This window comes from Prosopis cineraria, unplaced genomic scaffold (assembly GCF_029017545.1).
Source record: "Prosopis cineraria cultivar Desert tree isolate PC_DT_omini unplaced genomic scaffold, ASM2901754v1 PC94, whole genome shotgun sequence".
Classification (NCBI taxonomy): Eukaryota; Viridiplantae; Streptophyta; class Magnoliopsida; order Fabales; family Fabaceae; genus Prosopis; species Prosopis cineraria.
Window position 1 is genome coordinate 33,030 of NW_026555421.1, and position 18,358 is coordinate 51,387.

Sequence of the window (18,358 nt, forward strand, 5' to 3'; positions counted from 1 at the left end):
CAATTTCAAACGTGAAAACCATTGTTCGTGTTGTTTGAAATCTCCAACAGACCAACACAATCTGCACGTTATATTATGTGACATCCACGAACTAATTGCCATTTACCTACTAAACCCGCCTCCTTCATTTTCATTTCTTGACTTGTTGTTCATGAAAGATACATATACCCACTTCTAAGAATCTTATTCAATTTTCTCTTTCTTATTAATTTTAAATATATTCCAATTCCAATATTGCTTGGATTGAGGGGATGATATTTACTATCATTAAGTAAGGTAATTATGAATTTAAATTTTATAGATGAAAAAAGAATTAGGGGGTTCCTTTAATTAGGTCCCATAATACTCAAATTTAGTCCAAAAACGCCAAATAGTAAATAATAATAAAAACATAATCAATCTTAGATAAATATGGGTTTATATGATTATGTTAACTATTTTCCTCATATTAAGAAATCAGTTAATGATAATTAAATATTAAATTTTTTTCAACTTTTCAAAATTATTTTATGATTGGTATTTGGTAATTGGTATAGCATGTTTAGAAGAGAGGGTGGAGAAGCTATTATAGATAGAGAAGGAAATTTTTGAAAATTAATTATAAATATTTCATTAAATCTTTGTTTGGTTAAAGGAGAGGGTTAAATTTCCCCTCCCTTTATTTAGTTAGAAAATATTTTTGTAGATATTTAACTTATGCAAATTTTTATTATAATATTGTATATTATATATATTCTCTTGAAATTATAAGTTCAATTATGTTTTAAATTACATTTTGTGTTTTCATAAAAAAAAAATACACATTGCATCTCTATTAAAAGATAATTAAAAACTTAATAAGAGATATACTTACATTTAGTATTCAACTATACCTTAAACAGAATTATCTAACGTGTGTAATGAAAAAAGATAATTAAAGAAATACAAATTAGTAATGTTAAGTATTATTAAGCAATAAATAAATGATATAATAAATATTAGGAAAATTATGGATTTGGAAATCTCATTCCCTTTTTCATATCAAAGACAAAGACTATATAAGAATTTGGATTGAGTTGCCTCTAACTCAATTCTTAGAGGGGAAGACACTCTTTGGCTACAATCCATCCAAATTCATTGAAGTATTTGATAAGACAAAATAATATATGTGTGTGTAAATATTATATAAAAGACATTTTTAATTTTTTAACATGTAATTAATTAGTTTATTTCAAAAAAGTTTCAATAAATAAATGACTCAATTCTTCACCTTTAAGTAAGACGCCTTATTAATTAAGGACAAGCATGAAAAAATTATATTAGTTTAAAGAAAAATATTAATTTATTGAAATTACAATTTGATTAAAAATATTTTTTTAATAAAAAAATTTGTTATTAGAAAATATATGTATGTTTGCTACATCTTAAAAAATTATCAATGAATAACATCTGACCTAATTATAAAATAACTGCATATAAATATAAGTTTTATTATTTTTATATTTATAAGTTTTATTATTTTTATATTTCATAACCACTTGACCACTGTTTGGACGGTAGAGTAGGGAGAACAAGTGGAGCGGAAAGCTGGAGGAGGAGGATGAGCCTTGACTCTTGAGAAATGCACGTCGCAAGTGACTCTGACTCAACGAGAATCTGAATGGAGATTGGAGGCTCGAAAAAATAAAAATTGTGTCCACATTTTGGTGGGTCCCACATTCCCAAAGACCGGCCTCATGCAAGGGAATGGGAAAACCCTGTTATATAATGATACAACTCACCGACCCTGTTCGCTAATGAGCCACTCGTTCGCTGGCTCAAGCGAAAAGCGTTATCTTTTCGGCGAAAGGGAGCTCGTCTGAGCTTGAATTTCTTAAATTCTGCTCGTCATGGCTTCTAGGCTTGCGGATTCTGCTGTCCTCTTCATGGTTTTACATTGCTCTTCGCCTTCCTTTCACTTTTGAGTTTGAAGTTTCTAGCTGATGATGATGATGATGTTGTTGTTGTTGTTGTTTTGGGGGGGGATGAATTTAATTATATGCCATAGGTTAATTTGGTTTGTGTTTTTCCAGGGCTCCCATCAGAAGCCAATTCAGAAAAGGATTGCTGCCCAAAACCTACCAGGTAGTCTTGGCTTCAAGACTTGAGTCTAAATGTAGAACGCTTCATTCATTTCCCTGCTTCAAGTTCTCTGTGATGTCACTTGGTATTTGGTAATTGCATTGTCCTTATTTAGCGTCACAATTGAGTTTATGCCAATGGGGAAAAAGACATTGGATCTTACAAACCATTAAGGACTGAAAGGAGTTCACTATTTAACTTCTCAGAACATGCCTTGTGTTATTCTGCAAACCTGTTACTGAATGCAACAAAGGTTTCATTCTGTTATTTAATTGATATTGATAAATAAGCAAGAAAGTTCAAGTTAGTAATAGTGTATCCTTGCAAAATAGTATGCAGTGAGTGAGTGGTAACCCGCCAATTTTCAAACCTTTAATTGGCATGAATACATGGTTGTGCCTATTTATGTGTTGATTCTTAATTCTTATTCTGCTACAGGCTTATGTAATATAAAGGGGGACAGGCTTATCCCAAAGGGGCTTGGTAATCATAGACACTTAATTCCAAGGAAGAAAATTACTGTCATACAAGGTGTGGCGGTTCCAGTTTCAGTATCTCCAGCTGACAATGCTGAGTACAGAAAACAACTAGCCGAAAGCTACGGATTTAGGCAAATTGGGGAACCACTTCCAGAAAATGTTGCTTTAAAGGATATTATCGATTCGCTTCCTAAGAAAGTAAGTTTCTCCAGATCCATGTCATGTTTTAATACACCACTTCTGAACAGAACTTCTGTTGTTATTTAATAGAGCTACTTGTAAGATATTCTGTAACAATCTATATGTTGGTTGGTACTCTTGAATGAAATTATTTAGCCAGTTTCTTGTTGCGGTAGAGGATGTTCTTTTTAAGAGAGCATCAATGATGGTATATTTCCACACATTCTAAGAAAGAAGGTGTAATTGTCAATATATCACTATATAATTATTCAACCTCTTAAGCCAACTCTCACCCTCCTCTCTCTATTTAGGTATAATAGAGAGAAAGTGAATTCCGCCTATGTTTATAGCCGGTCCCAAGCCCGGGTAAAGGAGGAGGGTTGTGTTAGGCCATCAACAGCCAATGTAAAAATTTGTTGAATCTATCATGAACATGGACAATAGACGTTATAATGTTAATGCTAGGTCGTTGCCCGTAAGTAACGCGCTGCATGGCTCGAGTACAGTGATAAGTGAGTTAGAGCCGCTGCATCGGCGCCCGGATGTAGTGTTAAATGAGCAAGGGCTACTGCGTCATTCTGGACGCACGCGGCTAAAGAAGTTAGTCCATAAGAGCAAAATTAGATTTGGTACTTGGAATGTTGGGACATTAAATTGTAAATCTGTAGAGGTTGTAGGGGTTATGATTCAAAGGAAAATCAATATCCTTTGCTTGCAAGAAACAAAATGGCGTGGAGAAGGAGCTAAGGATATTCAAGGTTTCAAACTTTGGTATACAGGAAAAGTAAGTGCACGCAATGGAGTAGGCATCATTATAGATAAGGAGTGGAAGAAGAACGTTGTAGAAGTTAGCAGAATTGGAGACAGAATTATTTCTTTAAAAATGATAATTGGACGTGAGACTGTTAATATTGTTAGCAATTATGCGCCGCAAGTCGGGACAGAAGCCAGTCTTAAGGAATTATTTTGGGAGGATCTGGAGGGGTTGATTCGACACATACCACAGAGTGAAAAGATTTTTATTGGAGGAGACTTTAATGGGCATGTCGGGAGGGAAGCTGGTCAGTATGCGAGGGTGCATGGTGGTTTTGGTTTTGGAGAGCTAAACAATGAAGGGCAAACTCTTCTTGATTTCTCATTGGCGTATGATTTTAAGATTGCCAACACTTGTTTCAAGAAGAGAGATGAGCATCTCATCACTTACAAAAGTGGAGTCTCAAGGTCGCAGATTGATTTTCTTTTGGTTAGGAACACAGATAGAAAACTTTGTAAAAATTGTAAGGTGATCCCTGGAGATGCTGTAACGACACAACATAGGGTCCTAGTCCTTGATGTGTGTATTATGAGTAAAATTCAAAAACGTCACAAATAGTAACACCAAGGATTAGGTGGTAGCAATTAAAAGGTGAGAAGCAAGATATTTTCAAGCGAAATCTTTTGGATAAAGGAATTTGGGATTCTCAGGGAAGTGCTAACATCATATGGGAGGATATGGCTAAAAAGATACGGGAGGTTGCAAAAGTAGTTTTGGGAGAATCGAAAGGTTCTGGTCTGAGAGATAAGGAGTCTTGGTGGTGGAATAATAGTGTACAGGACAAAATCAAGTATAAGAAGAACTGTTTTAAAGCCATACATTTGTGTAACAATGAGGAAAATTGGGAGAGGTACCGTATGGCTAAGAAAGAAACTAAGAGAGCTGTGGGTGAAGCTCGTTCCAAAGCTTTTGAAGAATTTTATAAGAACCTTGAGACGAAGGAAGGAGAGCAAAATATTTATAAGATTGCCAAGAGTAGGGAAAGAAAATCAAGAGATCTAGAACAGGTAAGGTGTATTAAGGATGAAGAGGGAAGAATTTTAGTTACAGATGATGAAATAAAAAATCGATGGGAGACTTATTTTTCTAAACTTTTCAATGATGGAGAGGATTCATCTAGTAACTTGGAGGATTTAGTAACTGGTGAAGGAGAACAAAATTTGTCATTCTATCGAAAAATACGTGATAAGGAGGTAAAGGAAGCTCTTAAGAAAATGGCAAATGGTAGAGCTAACGGACTTGATTGTATATCTATCGAAGCGTGGAAATGTTTAGGTGAAGAAGGGGTGAGATGGTTAACTAAGTTATTTAATGTGATTTTACGGTCCAAGAAAATGCCTGATGAGTGGAGGAGAAGTACATTAATTTTTATTTATAAAAATAAAGGAGATATTTAGAATTGTACTAACTATAGAGGAATTAAACTCATGAGCCACACAATGAAATTGTGGGAGAAAGTAATTGAGCACAAGTTGAGATTGGAGACAAGTATTTCTGAGAATCAATTTGGTTTTATGCCAGGTAGATCAACTACAGAGGCGATTTATCTACTAAGGGGATTAATGGAAAAGTATCGTTGTAAAGATAAAGATCTACACATGGTTTTTATTGATTTGGAAAAAGCTTATGACCGTATACCAAGAGAAGTGCTTTGGAAAGCGTTGGAAAAAAATGGAGTACGAATTGCTTATATTAAAGCCATACAAGATATGTATGAGGGGGTAAAAACTAGTATAAGAACGCCTAGTGGTCAAACAAAGGATTTTCCTATAAAGATTGGACTACATCAGGGATCATCTCTGAGTCCTTATTTGTTCAACTTGATTTTAAATGTTTTGACGGAACATATTCAAGAGGAATCCTGAAATGTATGCTCTTCGCGGATGATATAGTTCTTATAGCAGAGACAAGAGAAGAGGTTAATTGCAAACTTGAGTTATGGAGGAGGACATTGGAGTCGAAAGGTTTTCGTCTGAGTAGAAGTAAGACGGAATATTTATATTGTAAATTTGGTAAAGGACTATTCGAAAATAATTTGGAAGTGAAATTGGGAGATCAAATTATACCTCAAGTGGAAAAGTTTAGATATTTGGGAGCCATTATTCAAAATGATGGCGAAATCAGTGGAGATATTTCACATAGAATTCAAGCTGGGTGGTTTAATTGGAGAAAAGCTAAAGGAGTTATTTGTGACCATAAGGTGCCTAATAAACTTAAAGAAAAGTTTTATCGTACTGCTATCAGACCGGCAATGTTATATAGTAGTGAATGCTGGGCTCTAACGGGACAGCAAGAGCATAAAGTTGGAGTAGCAGAGATGAGAATGTTACGATGGATGTGCGGACATACACGTAAAGATAAAATTCGAAATGAGCACATACGTGAAAAAGTGAGGGTGGCACCTATTGAGGAAAAAATGGTAGAAAATCGGTTGAGATGGTTTGGGCATGTACAAAGAAGACCAAGGGAGGCACCAGTGAGAAGAGTGGAACATATAACTTTGAGTTCAATTAAGAGAGGTAGAGAAAGGCCTAAGAGAACACTCTTGGAAGTTGTTGAACGTGATCTCTTAATTAATAATATTTCTAAAAGCTTAATAAATGATAGAGCACAATGGCGTCTTGCAATCCATGTAGCCGACCCCACCTAGTGGGATAAAGGTTTGTTGTTGTTGTTGTTGTAGAGAGAAAGTGATAAGAATAGTTAGTTGAAGTACTCCTCCCATTAAAAAAATGTAAGATGTTTTTTTAAGAGTTAAATGATGAGAAAAATGTAAGACATTTTTAGTGTTTCAAGGTATAATTAATATGTTTTTTCCAAAAGTGCTCGTAATAAATAAATCACTTCCTATGGCATTTTGATTGGCTTTTTGGTTTCATTTTTTATTTGTAAGAACTTCTGAAATATTGATGATTGGTGCATATTGTTTTCCTTCACATGTTTTAAGGTTTTTGAGATTGATGACGTGAAGGCATGGAAATCAGTTATGATATCAGTCACTTCCTATGCACTGGGGATTTTCATGATTTCAAAAGCACCCTGGTATTTACTTCCCCTGGCTTGGGCGTGGACGGGTACTGCTGTCACAGGGGTTAGTTCAATATGCATCTTTTCTTTATGATGAATTTAGTGTCAATTTTTTTAATGCTGCCACTCCTTTTTCTCAAAGGATATGGCTAAGTTTTCCATTCCTTTTTCTTCTTGACATTCAGTTTTTTGTCATCGGGCATGATTGTGCACACAAATCATTTTCCAAGAACAAATTGGTGGAGGATATTGTTGGAACTCTAGCCTTCTTGCCGCTAATTTATCCATATGAGCCATGGCGATTCAAGCATGATAGGCATCACGCGAAAACAAATATGTAAGCAAGTTTACTACTTTTTTGCCTCCATGTTTCTTATTGATAATTTGGAGCATCAACATGTGTTCTGTAGAAGGACTGCCCAACATGCCTTTTTTTTAATAGGGAGTGAAGGACTTCTCTTCACCTCAACCCCACCCCATTAGCATCTTAATTCAAGTAGAGCGGATAAGGAAGAAATTAATTTATGCTCTCTTAAATTTGACAAAGGATTTATATCTGACCCCTTTACTTACGTTATATCATTAGCTCTCTCCCTGTACATGCATATTGTATAATTTAAAATCAGGTGGTAATGATACACAAAAAAAGTTCTGGCTGTTCACGCTTCAGTGTGTGTGCTGGTTTATCTATGCCATGCATGCCAATGTCGTTGCTATGAGAAACATCCCATCCCATATTATATCAATGCATGCTTGCAAATACTAATAAATATATCTTCACCATGTAGTCTTTTTTTCTCAATGTATCTCTAATGTTATAGGTTGTATGAAGACACTGCCTGGCACCCTGTTTGGAAAGAAGAATTTGATTCATCTCCTCTGTTGCGGCAAGCAATAATTTATGGGTATGGTCCATTTCGACCTTGGATGTCTATTGCTCACTGGTATGGTACACGTGTAACTCTGTTCATTTTTTCAAGAATTATTGCTATTGAGTTGAGCAACCCTAATTTTGCATTCCACCTTCAAATATACCTGGCAGGTTGATGTGGCACTTTGATTTGAAGAAGTTCAGGTCAAATGAAATAAAGAGAGTAAAGATAAGTTTAGCTTGTGTTTTTGGCTTCATGGCAATTGGATGGCCATTAATCATTTACAAGACAGGAATTATGGGGTGGATCAAATTCTGGTTGATGCCCTGGTTGGGCTACCACTTTTGGGTAGTGTTTCTCCTTGGTTTTGAACTTACCTCTTGATATTATATGAACTTTAAAATATTCTTTTCAGTCTGAATTTCTTGATTTAATCAATTCTCTGATCATATGTTGAAATTTCAAATTATTGGGAATTGTCCATCTAAAATGAATTATTTTGCTACCAATTATAGATGAGTACTTTCACCATGGTCCATCATACTGCGCCACACATACCATTCAAATACTCAGATGAGTGGAACGCTGCACAAGCACAACTTAGTGGAACTATTCATTGTGATTACCCAAAGTGGTATGGAATTCTCTTTGTTTCTTTCTTTCTAATGCATGCTTTTCGTGTGGATAAAGTGACGCATGAAGATAAGTTAGGAAACTGATCCAGTTATTGCTGATCGTGATTTCTTCTTGCTATCTTGCTGATGATGATTGGTCGGATAAGTTAGGAAACTGATCCAGTTATTGCTGCTCGTGATTTCTTCTTGCTATCTTGCTGATGATGATTGGTCTCTGGTTCTATGAACATCTTGGATAATCTGTATAAGTTGTTTCTGTTAGGCATTGTATTGTATTTGCTCACTAGCAGATAAAAAATATGGAAAGGTCAAGGAAAAAACTAAACAAATTTGAAAGAATTTGGTGACATTGTGATTTGGTTGTCTTAAATGCCATAGATTGTCATTGCTTTAGATGGAGGAGAGTTACTCAGGCGCTTGCGTTTTGCATTATATATAGAGATCTTCAATTAATAGGGAAGCCATTATGGGGCTTTATTGCAACATTGAAAGCAAAACAGAAGATGGAAACCAATTTTGACTTATGGCCTGCATTTTTCTCATACCAATTTAAATCTCTACCACATTTGAATATGTTAAATCTCTTGAACGCGATCTCTTAATTAATAATATTCCTAAAAGCTTGATAAATGATAGAGTACAATGGCGTCTTGTAATCCATGTATCCGACCCCACCTAGTGGGATAAAGGCTTGTTGTTGTTGTTGTTGTTTTATTTGAATATGTTAAATTTGTTATGTAACCATCCTCTTGTTCATATGGTAGGCAATTGCCTCACATGGATGCATCCACAACAAAATTTATTCCCTTTTTGCATTTTATCTTCTAATCTCAGTCTCCCGCACTAGAGAATACATAGGGTTGACTGAATCATTATAATCTGACTCCTTTTCTGCGCAGGATTGAGATCCTCTGTCATGATATCAATGTCCACATTCCACACCACGTATCTTCAAGGATACCAAGCTATAACTTGCGCGCAGCCCATGAGTCTCTGCAAGAAAACTGGGGAAAGGTGAGGTCAATTCTTTTCTGATTGTACATATGAGGTTTAAGAGGTCAGTGTTGCATGAAAAGCATATTATGACATCATTACAAGAAATTTAATTGAATTTGATTACCAATTCAGCAGTAGTCTAAATAAAATATTTTTGCAAGTTTTGTGTTGTTTTTTTTTGTTTTTTTTTTGTTTTGTTTTCCTTGCAATCTTTCTGTTAGCTTTGAACTGGAGACATTCTGGTGAGGAAAATTCACCAAACCAACTAGCCACTGCCCACTAGGGAAAGCGGTAAAGTTTTGTTTATTTTGATTGAGAAAGGAAATAACTAACCTGCTTGTTCATGGTTGGAGAACCAAACGAAGACCGCATAAACTATTATATAACTTTTCTTGGGTGGAAAGATGATATTTGGTTTGCAGGATTCTATACAAAATTTGAGCCAGATATATAACAAAATCAATATCTATGTTATTTAGGAAATATACAACAGAAACTGTAATTTTTCATTATAATGCTCTTAAGTTCTACAAATAGGTTTTTCAAATTCTTGAGAAATCAAAATACCCACATACAAATAGGTTTTTGTTATCAGCTTTCCGACTACAGCATTATAAGTATGGTTTTTATAAGTTAAGTTCAATAATTTTTTGCACTTGCTATAATTTAAATTAAAGAACCAAATAAGAAAAATTTTGTGAAGTGTTTTTATCAAAAAAGTGAATAAATAAATAAATAAAATACTATGAAGTGTACCTAAGTCTTATCCTAAGAGGAATGCTATTGTTGGTGATTACTACAAGTTTATTTTTGCTTTGTATCTTTAGCAGTATATGAATGACGCTACGTGGAATTGGAGATTGATGAAGACTATTATGACAGTATGCCATGTATACAACAAGGAGGAAAATTATATTGGCTTTGACAAGCTTGCCCCAGAAGATTCCTATCCAATTACAGTTTTGAAGAAAGTTATGCCTGACTATGCTTGACTGACTAGGTCCATCCTGGTTCTTTCTTATCTGAACTTTATCTTTTTGTGCCAAAGTAGGCATGCCATTCATTTCCTTTTAATTTTTTCCCCTTTTTTGGGACGGAAAAATGGTTCTTCTCTTGTATCAATTTTGGCAAGTGAAGAAAATTGGTTTAAGCTTTCTAGGAGTTTACTACGTTCAGGGTAATCATATTGCCAAGTTGCGGCTGATGACAGAGAGATGTTCTTTAGGATGAAGTAAATATTTAAGTAAATCTGAAGTCAGATTCTCTTTAGATGATCACATTGTTAGATTGTTATTAGTGTGTGTGTGTGTGTGTGTATTTGTCCAACGGATTAAAGCACTCGGGGAATGGAGCAGAAAAGTTGAACATTGTCTCAATCTATTGCAGGCAATGAGTCTTATCACAGGGTATCTCCTATTTGTATGTTGCTGATATTTCAAGTTTTTTTTTTTTTAGTGATTTCAAGTTTTTCTTTTAATTAAACTAATTATTTGTTGCCCGAATTGTCGGTTTTTTTAGGGAAAAAAATTATATCAAACTCATTTTTACCATGACCCTTAGAAATCTTGGGTTAAAAAAGTATGAGATGAGTTTGCTATGTTCAAAAGATTATTATATATACACTGATTGTTTTCTTAAGGCTTAAGGCTTAAGGCTGAACAAATTGTTAATTCACTATTTTGTCCTCTTCTGGATCTAATAGCAAATCCAATGTTAACTGTGTGCAAACTCCAAAGTGAAAGGTTCTTTGGAAGAAAAAGAAAGCTTATCCTGTGGGAAGTACAGAGAGTTTCATCAATCTTTTATTTCTCAGTTAAATGAGAATCTTTTAAAGTTTGGTTTAATTAATATTAAACTCTTTGATAGAAGAGAACTCATTTATTGCGTATGGGATAGCTTAAGAAATTGGGATAAGGATTATCTATGTACTTGATGGGTCTGTTCTACCAAACACAGTTCAATTTTTTGTCTTTAACTTCGTACTAAACTTGGAGAGAAAGAGTTGCTCAAAACCAAAGCTACAACCCACCCCACCACCACCATTATCATCCTCATCAGAAAAAACTTTAACTAAAGTGGTTTCATTTCATCCCGTATTTGTCCAAAATATTTAGCAGTTACAACTGCTCCTCACATCACATGCTATAAGAATCATCCCTTCCACTTCTTTCTGTGCGGGACTGGCGACTGATATAGCAGAGCGTAATATCCATTGCCACCTTTCTGAAAGATCTCTAAGAGAGCAAGTTATATTCTCTCATATATTGCAGGATATACTTCACTATGGTACTTGTGAAAGGGGAAAAAAGAGATTTAAAGAGCACATGACGATCCTTAAAAAGTTAAAGCTAAGAACAAATTGAAGGACCATAATAATAACTCTGAACTTTTGAAATGAGTAGCTAGACGTGAGTGAGTAAATCATCAGTACAATGTATAATCTTTTAGTGTAGCTGTGAACAAATCCATGAGAGCTGAACCTAACAAGTTCTAGTAAGATGGTATGGTATAGATAATCACTCACATTACTTAGTCAAAAACTCTAAGGAAAAAATAACAATAAAAAAAAAAAAAATCAGATAACAGGTACTAATGGAGATTAGGTTTAGTGAAAATGGTTAATCTCTCATAACATGATGAGCTAAGTTCAAATCCCTATCAAGAGAGGTATCTATATTTAATAGCTGATCATATCTCAAATCAAAGAACACCTATAAGCTATCAAAAAATCAGATAACTGGTGGAGATGGAGTCTGCCAAATATCAAACACATTCTCCTCACTGTGAAGAGCAAAAAGCCTATCCCCTGCAATTGAGAAGTCACAGATAGAACCTCCGTAGCTTCGTCTTAGCCTGGACGTTAAAACCCACTCAGGGCCACAAAATACTGAAATACAATCATTCATGGAAGAGAAAAGCTGGCCTTCATGTAATGCAAGCTTGGGATAACAAGGTTCTTCTGGCATTTTCCCTTTCATCAAGCGACTCCTTGAACTCCATCTGATATTTGAAGCAGAAGAGCTTCTTATATCCATAAAACCGAGATCCTCAAACTCATTCACCACGCAAATGGAGTTTTTGTCCTCCATTGCTATGGCATCTCGAACCCTCTTCTCGTCCATACTTAATGAAGCTCCCATGTCTGACCAATACCAAACCATCTTCTTCTCTCTGAAATCCAAAAGACTAATGTAACAGTTATCCTTTCTGGGAAACAGAGTAGCCACTAGCAAGCAATTGCTTCCTTCTAGCCATTGAAGCTTATCTGCATCACCAAGAGACCAACCCAGAGGCTCATAGAAGAAGTCTATTTGCTTTCCAGTTACCTGATCCCACACACCAACACCATATTCATTGCTTCTTCCTCTACAGCTACAAAATATCTTGTAATCTGAACTGAAGCTCAAAGCCCCAGCGGTAAAGCTCTTGGTTTGATTCTCATGGCTGACTTGGAATTTATATCGGAGGTCTCCCGTCGACGAGCTGAAGAGTCCCATTCCGCCGTCGCCGCGGCCGAGCCGCTCGCTGACGCCGACGAGGATATTCTCGGAATCCACCCATCCGATGTCGTTTACTCCCTGGTAATCGAGATTAAGCGGAGGATGTTCTTCTAGCATCCAATCGTAGACATGAACCATGCTTCCGTGAGCGACGCAGCATCCGCCGTCGGGGCCGGCGCGGATAGCGGTCCCGTCTCCGGGAGCTCGGCCGGTGACGGAGCCGGAGAGGATCAATCTGTTGCCGTCGAATTGACCCCATTTCGCAGAGCGAACGTGGTCGAGGAGTCCGTAGTACAGGGCTTCACGATAGAAAAGCTTCTCTGAGATGTTGGGTGGGATGTAGAGTTCGCCGGTGCGGAGGAGATCGAGCAGGACGGCGAAGCAATCGGGATTGCGATCAATGAAGTACTCGGCGCAGTGACTATCGCGGATGAAGTTCCAGCTCTCATCGAACATTGCCCCGAACATGGAATTTCGGCCGGCGTTGGCAAGGGTTGTCGCTGTCGTTTCAAATACTCTGCCTCCGACATTGAATTTCACCCTGTCCGAACAAATCCCCATGATTGGGTTCGCTCAAGAAAATTGAAACAGAACCAAGAGAAGCAATCAAATTATAGTTGTCGGAAACAAATTCCCGAAAACGAAGAAGCAAAAAAAAAAAAAAACAGAGGAGTTCACGGAAGGATCCCAGAGAAACAGCAGAAAAATCTGAGATAGTTGGATTGAAGTAAACCAGGGGGAGAAGAAACAAGCAATAGAAAAATGAACAGGAATGCTGTGCTGGGAGATCAAAATCTGGAGAATGAAGGAAGGTTTTTAAAATTTAAGAGATTTGGTGAAGTGGGGGAGGGAGGGGGGGAGAGAGAGAGAGAAATGGAGGGGTTGGATTTCAAAAACTGAAGAATTGACTCAGGAGGATTGACTAGGTTCTCTCTCGCTCCAAAAGACTCTGCTTCTCCACGTCTTTTCCAATGGGCTCCATTGGCAGGCGACATGGGAGACTCATTCTTTTCTAATCGGAGGAGGAGGATAATCGCTCATCTCAAAATCTAATAGTCCTCTTCAAAATTTATGTCTTTTGGAGAATCAAATTATTGTCGTTTTCAGAGTTTAACCCTTTTTTTTTTTTTGTGGGGCCAAATCTCAGAGTTTAACTTTAAGCCTTAGCAGTAACTAAAAAGTGGTGATGAAGGGAAGAAGGACGGATTCTCTGCATTTTAGTTAGCCTGTGAGAGTGGGGAGAGGTTGCAAATTTATATTATTCACATTAAATTTGAATGATCCATTTTTATATATGAATACAAATTATTGTTTTTAATATAAAATATTATACACAAATAAAATAATCTTTTAATTGTGATTTTATAATAAAATAAGTTGATATTAAAATTTTTAATATATGTGTGTGTATAACTTGGACTATTATGTTAACAAATATCAGTTTAGTTGATAAAAATTTAATTTATAATTTATAAAATTGTAAGTTTAAATTCCTTTAGCAATGTGAAAACATCGTTCATAGGTTATATGTAACTATGTATGTGAGCGCTGTTCGAACTTAGAAGCATATTAATTAGTTTTGATAAACTTCTAAAATTTAATTTATCTAAACTTTTTGTTACAAAAAAAAGATAATAAAAATTTTATTACTTTAATTTGTTTCAATTATTAATTTGATCTTTTAAATTTAATTTTTATCAATTTAATCTTTTAAATTTAGAAAAATATAACTTTAAATTCTTACACTTTACTTACATTTTTCTATTAATTCATATACTTTTCTTGATGTTTTAAGTCTTTATATTTTTATTTTTCAATGTTTTAGAAATTTTGAAGAGGCCTAAAATATTAAAAAAATAAAGGTATAGAGACCTAAAATATTTAAAAATGTACAAGAACAAATAGCAAAACAAGAACAAAATATAAAGATCTAAAGTTATAGTTTTTCTTTAAATTTACTTGGTCTTGAAATATTGAATGTTTGAATTGGCTTCAGGAAAAAAAAAAAAAAGTAAACAGACTCATACATTTAAAAACAAAAAACAAAAGAATAAAGCATAATGCAAGAAGCTAAATTGATCTGAGAGTCAAATTGTTTTTGTTAAGCCAGGTATACATATGAAGTCATCAATAAACTTTATATATAAAATTAATTTGAGTAACAATTTGTGTTTCACAATCTAAAGGACTATCATGATAAATTTAAAAAAAATGTAAGGGATTAAATTGATAAAAATTAAATTCAAAAAATTAAATAAATAATTGAAAAAATTTAAAGAATCAAAGGTTCTATCATTCCTTTACAGAAATAAAAATAACTTGAACCATTAGAATTCAAATGGGACTTTTTCTTTTTTTGCCACGATCCAAATGGGATATTTAGGGTTGATTGTAGATAATAGCCACATAGATCAAGTCAATAAATTGCTACATTAAAATTTTAAAGTGATAAATACAAATGAGGCTGATTGATTCAACTGTTCAAGGGATTAACTAAAAACAGTAGTAATACATCCAAGTTTTTTAGGATATTTAACTTAAAGTGATAATTATTTTAAATTAAAATAAAAAAATGTAAAGGACGGGTATTTATAATTGATGAAATAAAAGTTAGATGTATTTTTTCAAATTTATGTTTTTTGATAGGGGTGTTCACGGGACGGGACGGGACCGGGACACCCCCGTCCCGTGTCCCGTCCCGAGAAAAAGATCGGGACTGAATTTTGGTCCCGTGTCCCGTCCCGTCCCGAAAGTCGTCCCGTCCCGTTAAGAGTCGGGACGGGACCGGGACAAGATCGGGACGTCCCGCCGTCCCGATAAATGGAATAATATCAAAAAAAGATCTGGATAATAACATTCATTAAAATTTTAAATCATATAATTTATTAAGTTTAAAATCAAAACAACACAAGTACATAAATAACAATAATTTAAAATCAATTATTGAATCATATTAATCATAACTACACATTATAATAATAAACACAAATGATCTTTATATTATAAGATTAGTAACAATAGACAAGTCAAATATAACATCAAATCATTGTTCTTCTACTTTAGTGAAAATGTACTAAGCTAATTACTCTTCTAAAAATAAGCAAAAAATACGTTGTAAATAAAAGTTATTAAATAGATATATATAAGAATAAATTATATTAATATAATTAATATATTATAAAGAAAGATATCGCCATGTTTACTCCATGCCATTAAAATTATCAATATAAAAAAACTTTAATTTTAAATAAGAATTATAAGTATTAAAATTATAATTGATATAAGTATAAATTATATTAATATAATTAATATATTTAAAATAAAAAATAATATATATAATATTCGGGACGGGACGGGACGTCCCGATGGTAATCCCGTGTCCCGTCCCGTCCCGAACCTCTTTCCTGTCTCGTCCCGTAAAGTCCCGTCCCGATTATTTTCGGGCCGGGACAAGACCCGTCCCAATATGATCGGGACGATACCGGGCCAATCGGGACGGGTCCGAACTGAACACCCTTATTTTTTGATAATGTCACGGAAGGGGCTTCTTTATCATCACACATTGCCAAGTCAGCATTTTGTTGCGGCGCTCTTCCGCCACCTTCCGTAAAGAAAGCGCGTCCTGTTTCATCTTTTTTTTTTTTTCCTCTTTTTATTTTGCTCTTTTATATTTATATAACTTTTTTTACCACCCACAAAACTTTCTTTTGTTTTTTAAAAAATAAAAATTAAGAATTTCACAAAAATATTAATAATAATTACAGATTCTGTATTATTAAAATTATAATAAAAAATAATATTTTTATTTATAATAAATTATTTTTTATTAATTGATATGAGAGTCATGGTATATTTTTGTAAATTTTTAAGTCACAAATAATACTTCAAAGATTCCTTAGTCTTTGTTAATTTCTCAACTAATAGTTAAAAAAATTATAAGTAATTGACTTGTGATTTATAATTGTCTCTATTAAATTTTCAATTAATATTATAAATAATCTCAAATATATTTTATTAATTTTTTAATTGATTATTCACATTTTAAATTATAAATAAAAATTTAATTTTTATTGAGATTTTAATAATTTAAAAATTTTGATTATTATTAATCTTTTTATGGGTCTCTAATTGTTATTTTTTTTATTTACCTTCTTAAAGTTTGTCTTGTGACATAATCATTATCAGTTTCATCACCAGTATAAATGTATAATAATTTGCGTGGATGGGTACTATAGTTTTGCATTTTCCATTTTAATTTTTTATAGTAATTTTTAAATTATTATGTTATAAACGAGAAGAGAGTAGAATTGAGGGGCTTCAAGTAAAAAGAAAAAGCAAAAACAAAAAAAAGTAAGAATGGAACCTAAAGTTAAAAAAAAAAAAAACATCAAACTTTCAGTAAAAAAAGGTGAGTAAAATTTGTAATAAAATCATAAATTAAACTTATACAAGTTCTAATAAATCAAGTATGAAATCCAATAAAAAAATTGATATTTTAAATTTTAATTTAAACACAATAATAAATTTTAAATAAATAATCTGTTGCTTATATTTTTAATATGTACTGTAAAAGGTAATAAAATATTATTTATATTTTTACTATGCAAAATAGTTACAGATGGTAAAAAAATAATAAGCTGCCATTAAAATAACTTCTAAAATACAATAAAGTTTACAATAAAATATGCTACTTTAACTTTGTAATATGTAAAGAGCTAATAAGTTATAAAACATAACAAAATACTGTACAAATTTTAATTTTTCCATAATAAAATATTTTTTGAATAAAGACGAACAAAAATAAAATAAAAATAATTATTATTTATATTCTCAATGTGCACCTGAATTAAAGATTAAAATAACTAAATATGTATATATCTATATATATTTTATGCAAGAACTAATAAATTCTGAACTAAAACTCGTTGTTTAAAGTTTAGTTCAATTAATTCATCAAAAAAAAAAGTTTAGTTCAATTAAGGATAACACATTTTATAATAACAATTTTTTATAACATTAATTAATATGCATGTTGTTGTTTATACAATACAATTAATTGTTGTTGACGTTTGAGTGTGACTGAAAATAACAAATGATAAAACCAAACAAATTGTCATTTATTTATTTATATCTTCTAAATACTAAAAGCAAACACAAATTGAAATGATATAGGTATTTATACTTTCATTGTTATAGTCATTTATTTATAATTATTTATGTATTTTTATTTTATATATTTTAAATTTAAATTGTATCATTTATTTTAAAATTTTCAAATCGATGTTTGCTCAATATTTAATTTCTATTATTTTTTTCATCAAAAACACTTCTGTTATTTTTATCCTCTATTTTGCTTGAGGGAAATATAGGAACGAGGAGGGAGATTTTTAATGGATTTTTCTTTTTTTTTGTTGGCCTGAAGATTTTAATGGATTTGATTTGAAAAGAATGATGTGAGTTGAAAATTTTTAATTAATTTCCTTTAACCTTTTCTCTTATATTTCATCTCTAATAAAAATTTTCGACTCCACTTATCCTATTTTTCTAAAATTAAACTTATTAAACTTTTTATTTACATTGAATATAAAAAATAAAATCTATTTAATGCAGAACGTGACATATCATATTTATATGTAACATAAAAACTCTTTTAAATCAAATTATTCATGAATTATGAATTATGTAAACCCTTGATTGTTATATTGATTGTTGACTGGAATTAATATCTTTTACATCATTAATGATTGTTGAAAGT

At 33.0% G+C, this 18,358-nt stretch overlaps 2 protein-coding genes across 3 annotated transcripts; one reads left to right on the top strand and one right to left on the bottom strand.

Moving 5' to 3' along the window:
* The first annotated feature begins 1,646 nt into the window (after window positions 1-1,646).
* Window positions 1,647-10,479, top strand: LOC129295355 (omega-6 fatty acid desaturase, chloroplastic-like). 2 transcript variants are annotated; one of them, XM_054933868.1, is made up of 10 exons: window positions 1,647-1,907; window positions 2,052-2,103; window positions 2,539-2,777; window positions 6,521-6,664; window positions 6,786-6,937; window positions 7,422-7,544; window positions 7,643-7,820; window positions 7,988-8,106; window positions 9,007-9,121; window positions 9,931-10,479. In XM_054933868.1, exons 1-10 carry the CDS (start codon window positions 1,869-1,871, stop codon window positions 10,093-10,095), a joined length of 1,326 nt encoding a protein of 441 aa, XP_054789843.1. In that variant the 5' UTR covers window positions 1,647-1,868; the 3' UTR covers window positions 10,096-10,479. The 2 variants fall into 2 exon arrangements, with proteins under 2 accessions (XP_054789843.1, XP_054789844.1); XM_054933869.1 differs by having other exon boundaries at window positions 1,659-1,907; window positions 9,934-10,479.
* A 983-nt stretch (window positions 10,480-11,462) lies between these two features.
* On the bottom strand, window positions 11,463-13,722 carry LOC129295353 (BTB/POZ domain-containing protein At4g30940-like). The gene has a single exon (XM_054933866.1). It carries the CDS (start codon window positions 13,162-13,164, stop codon window positions 11,833-11,835), a length of 1,332 nt encoding a protein of 443 aa, XP_054789841.1. The 5' UTR covers window positions 13,165-13,722; the 3' UTR covers window positions 11,463-11,832.
* Window positions 13,723-18,358: the final 4,636 nt, after the last annotated feature.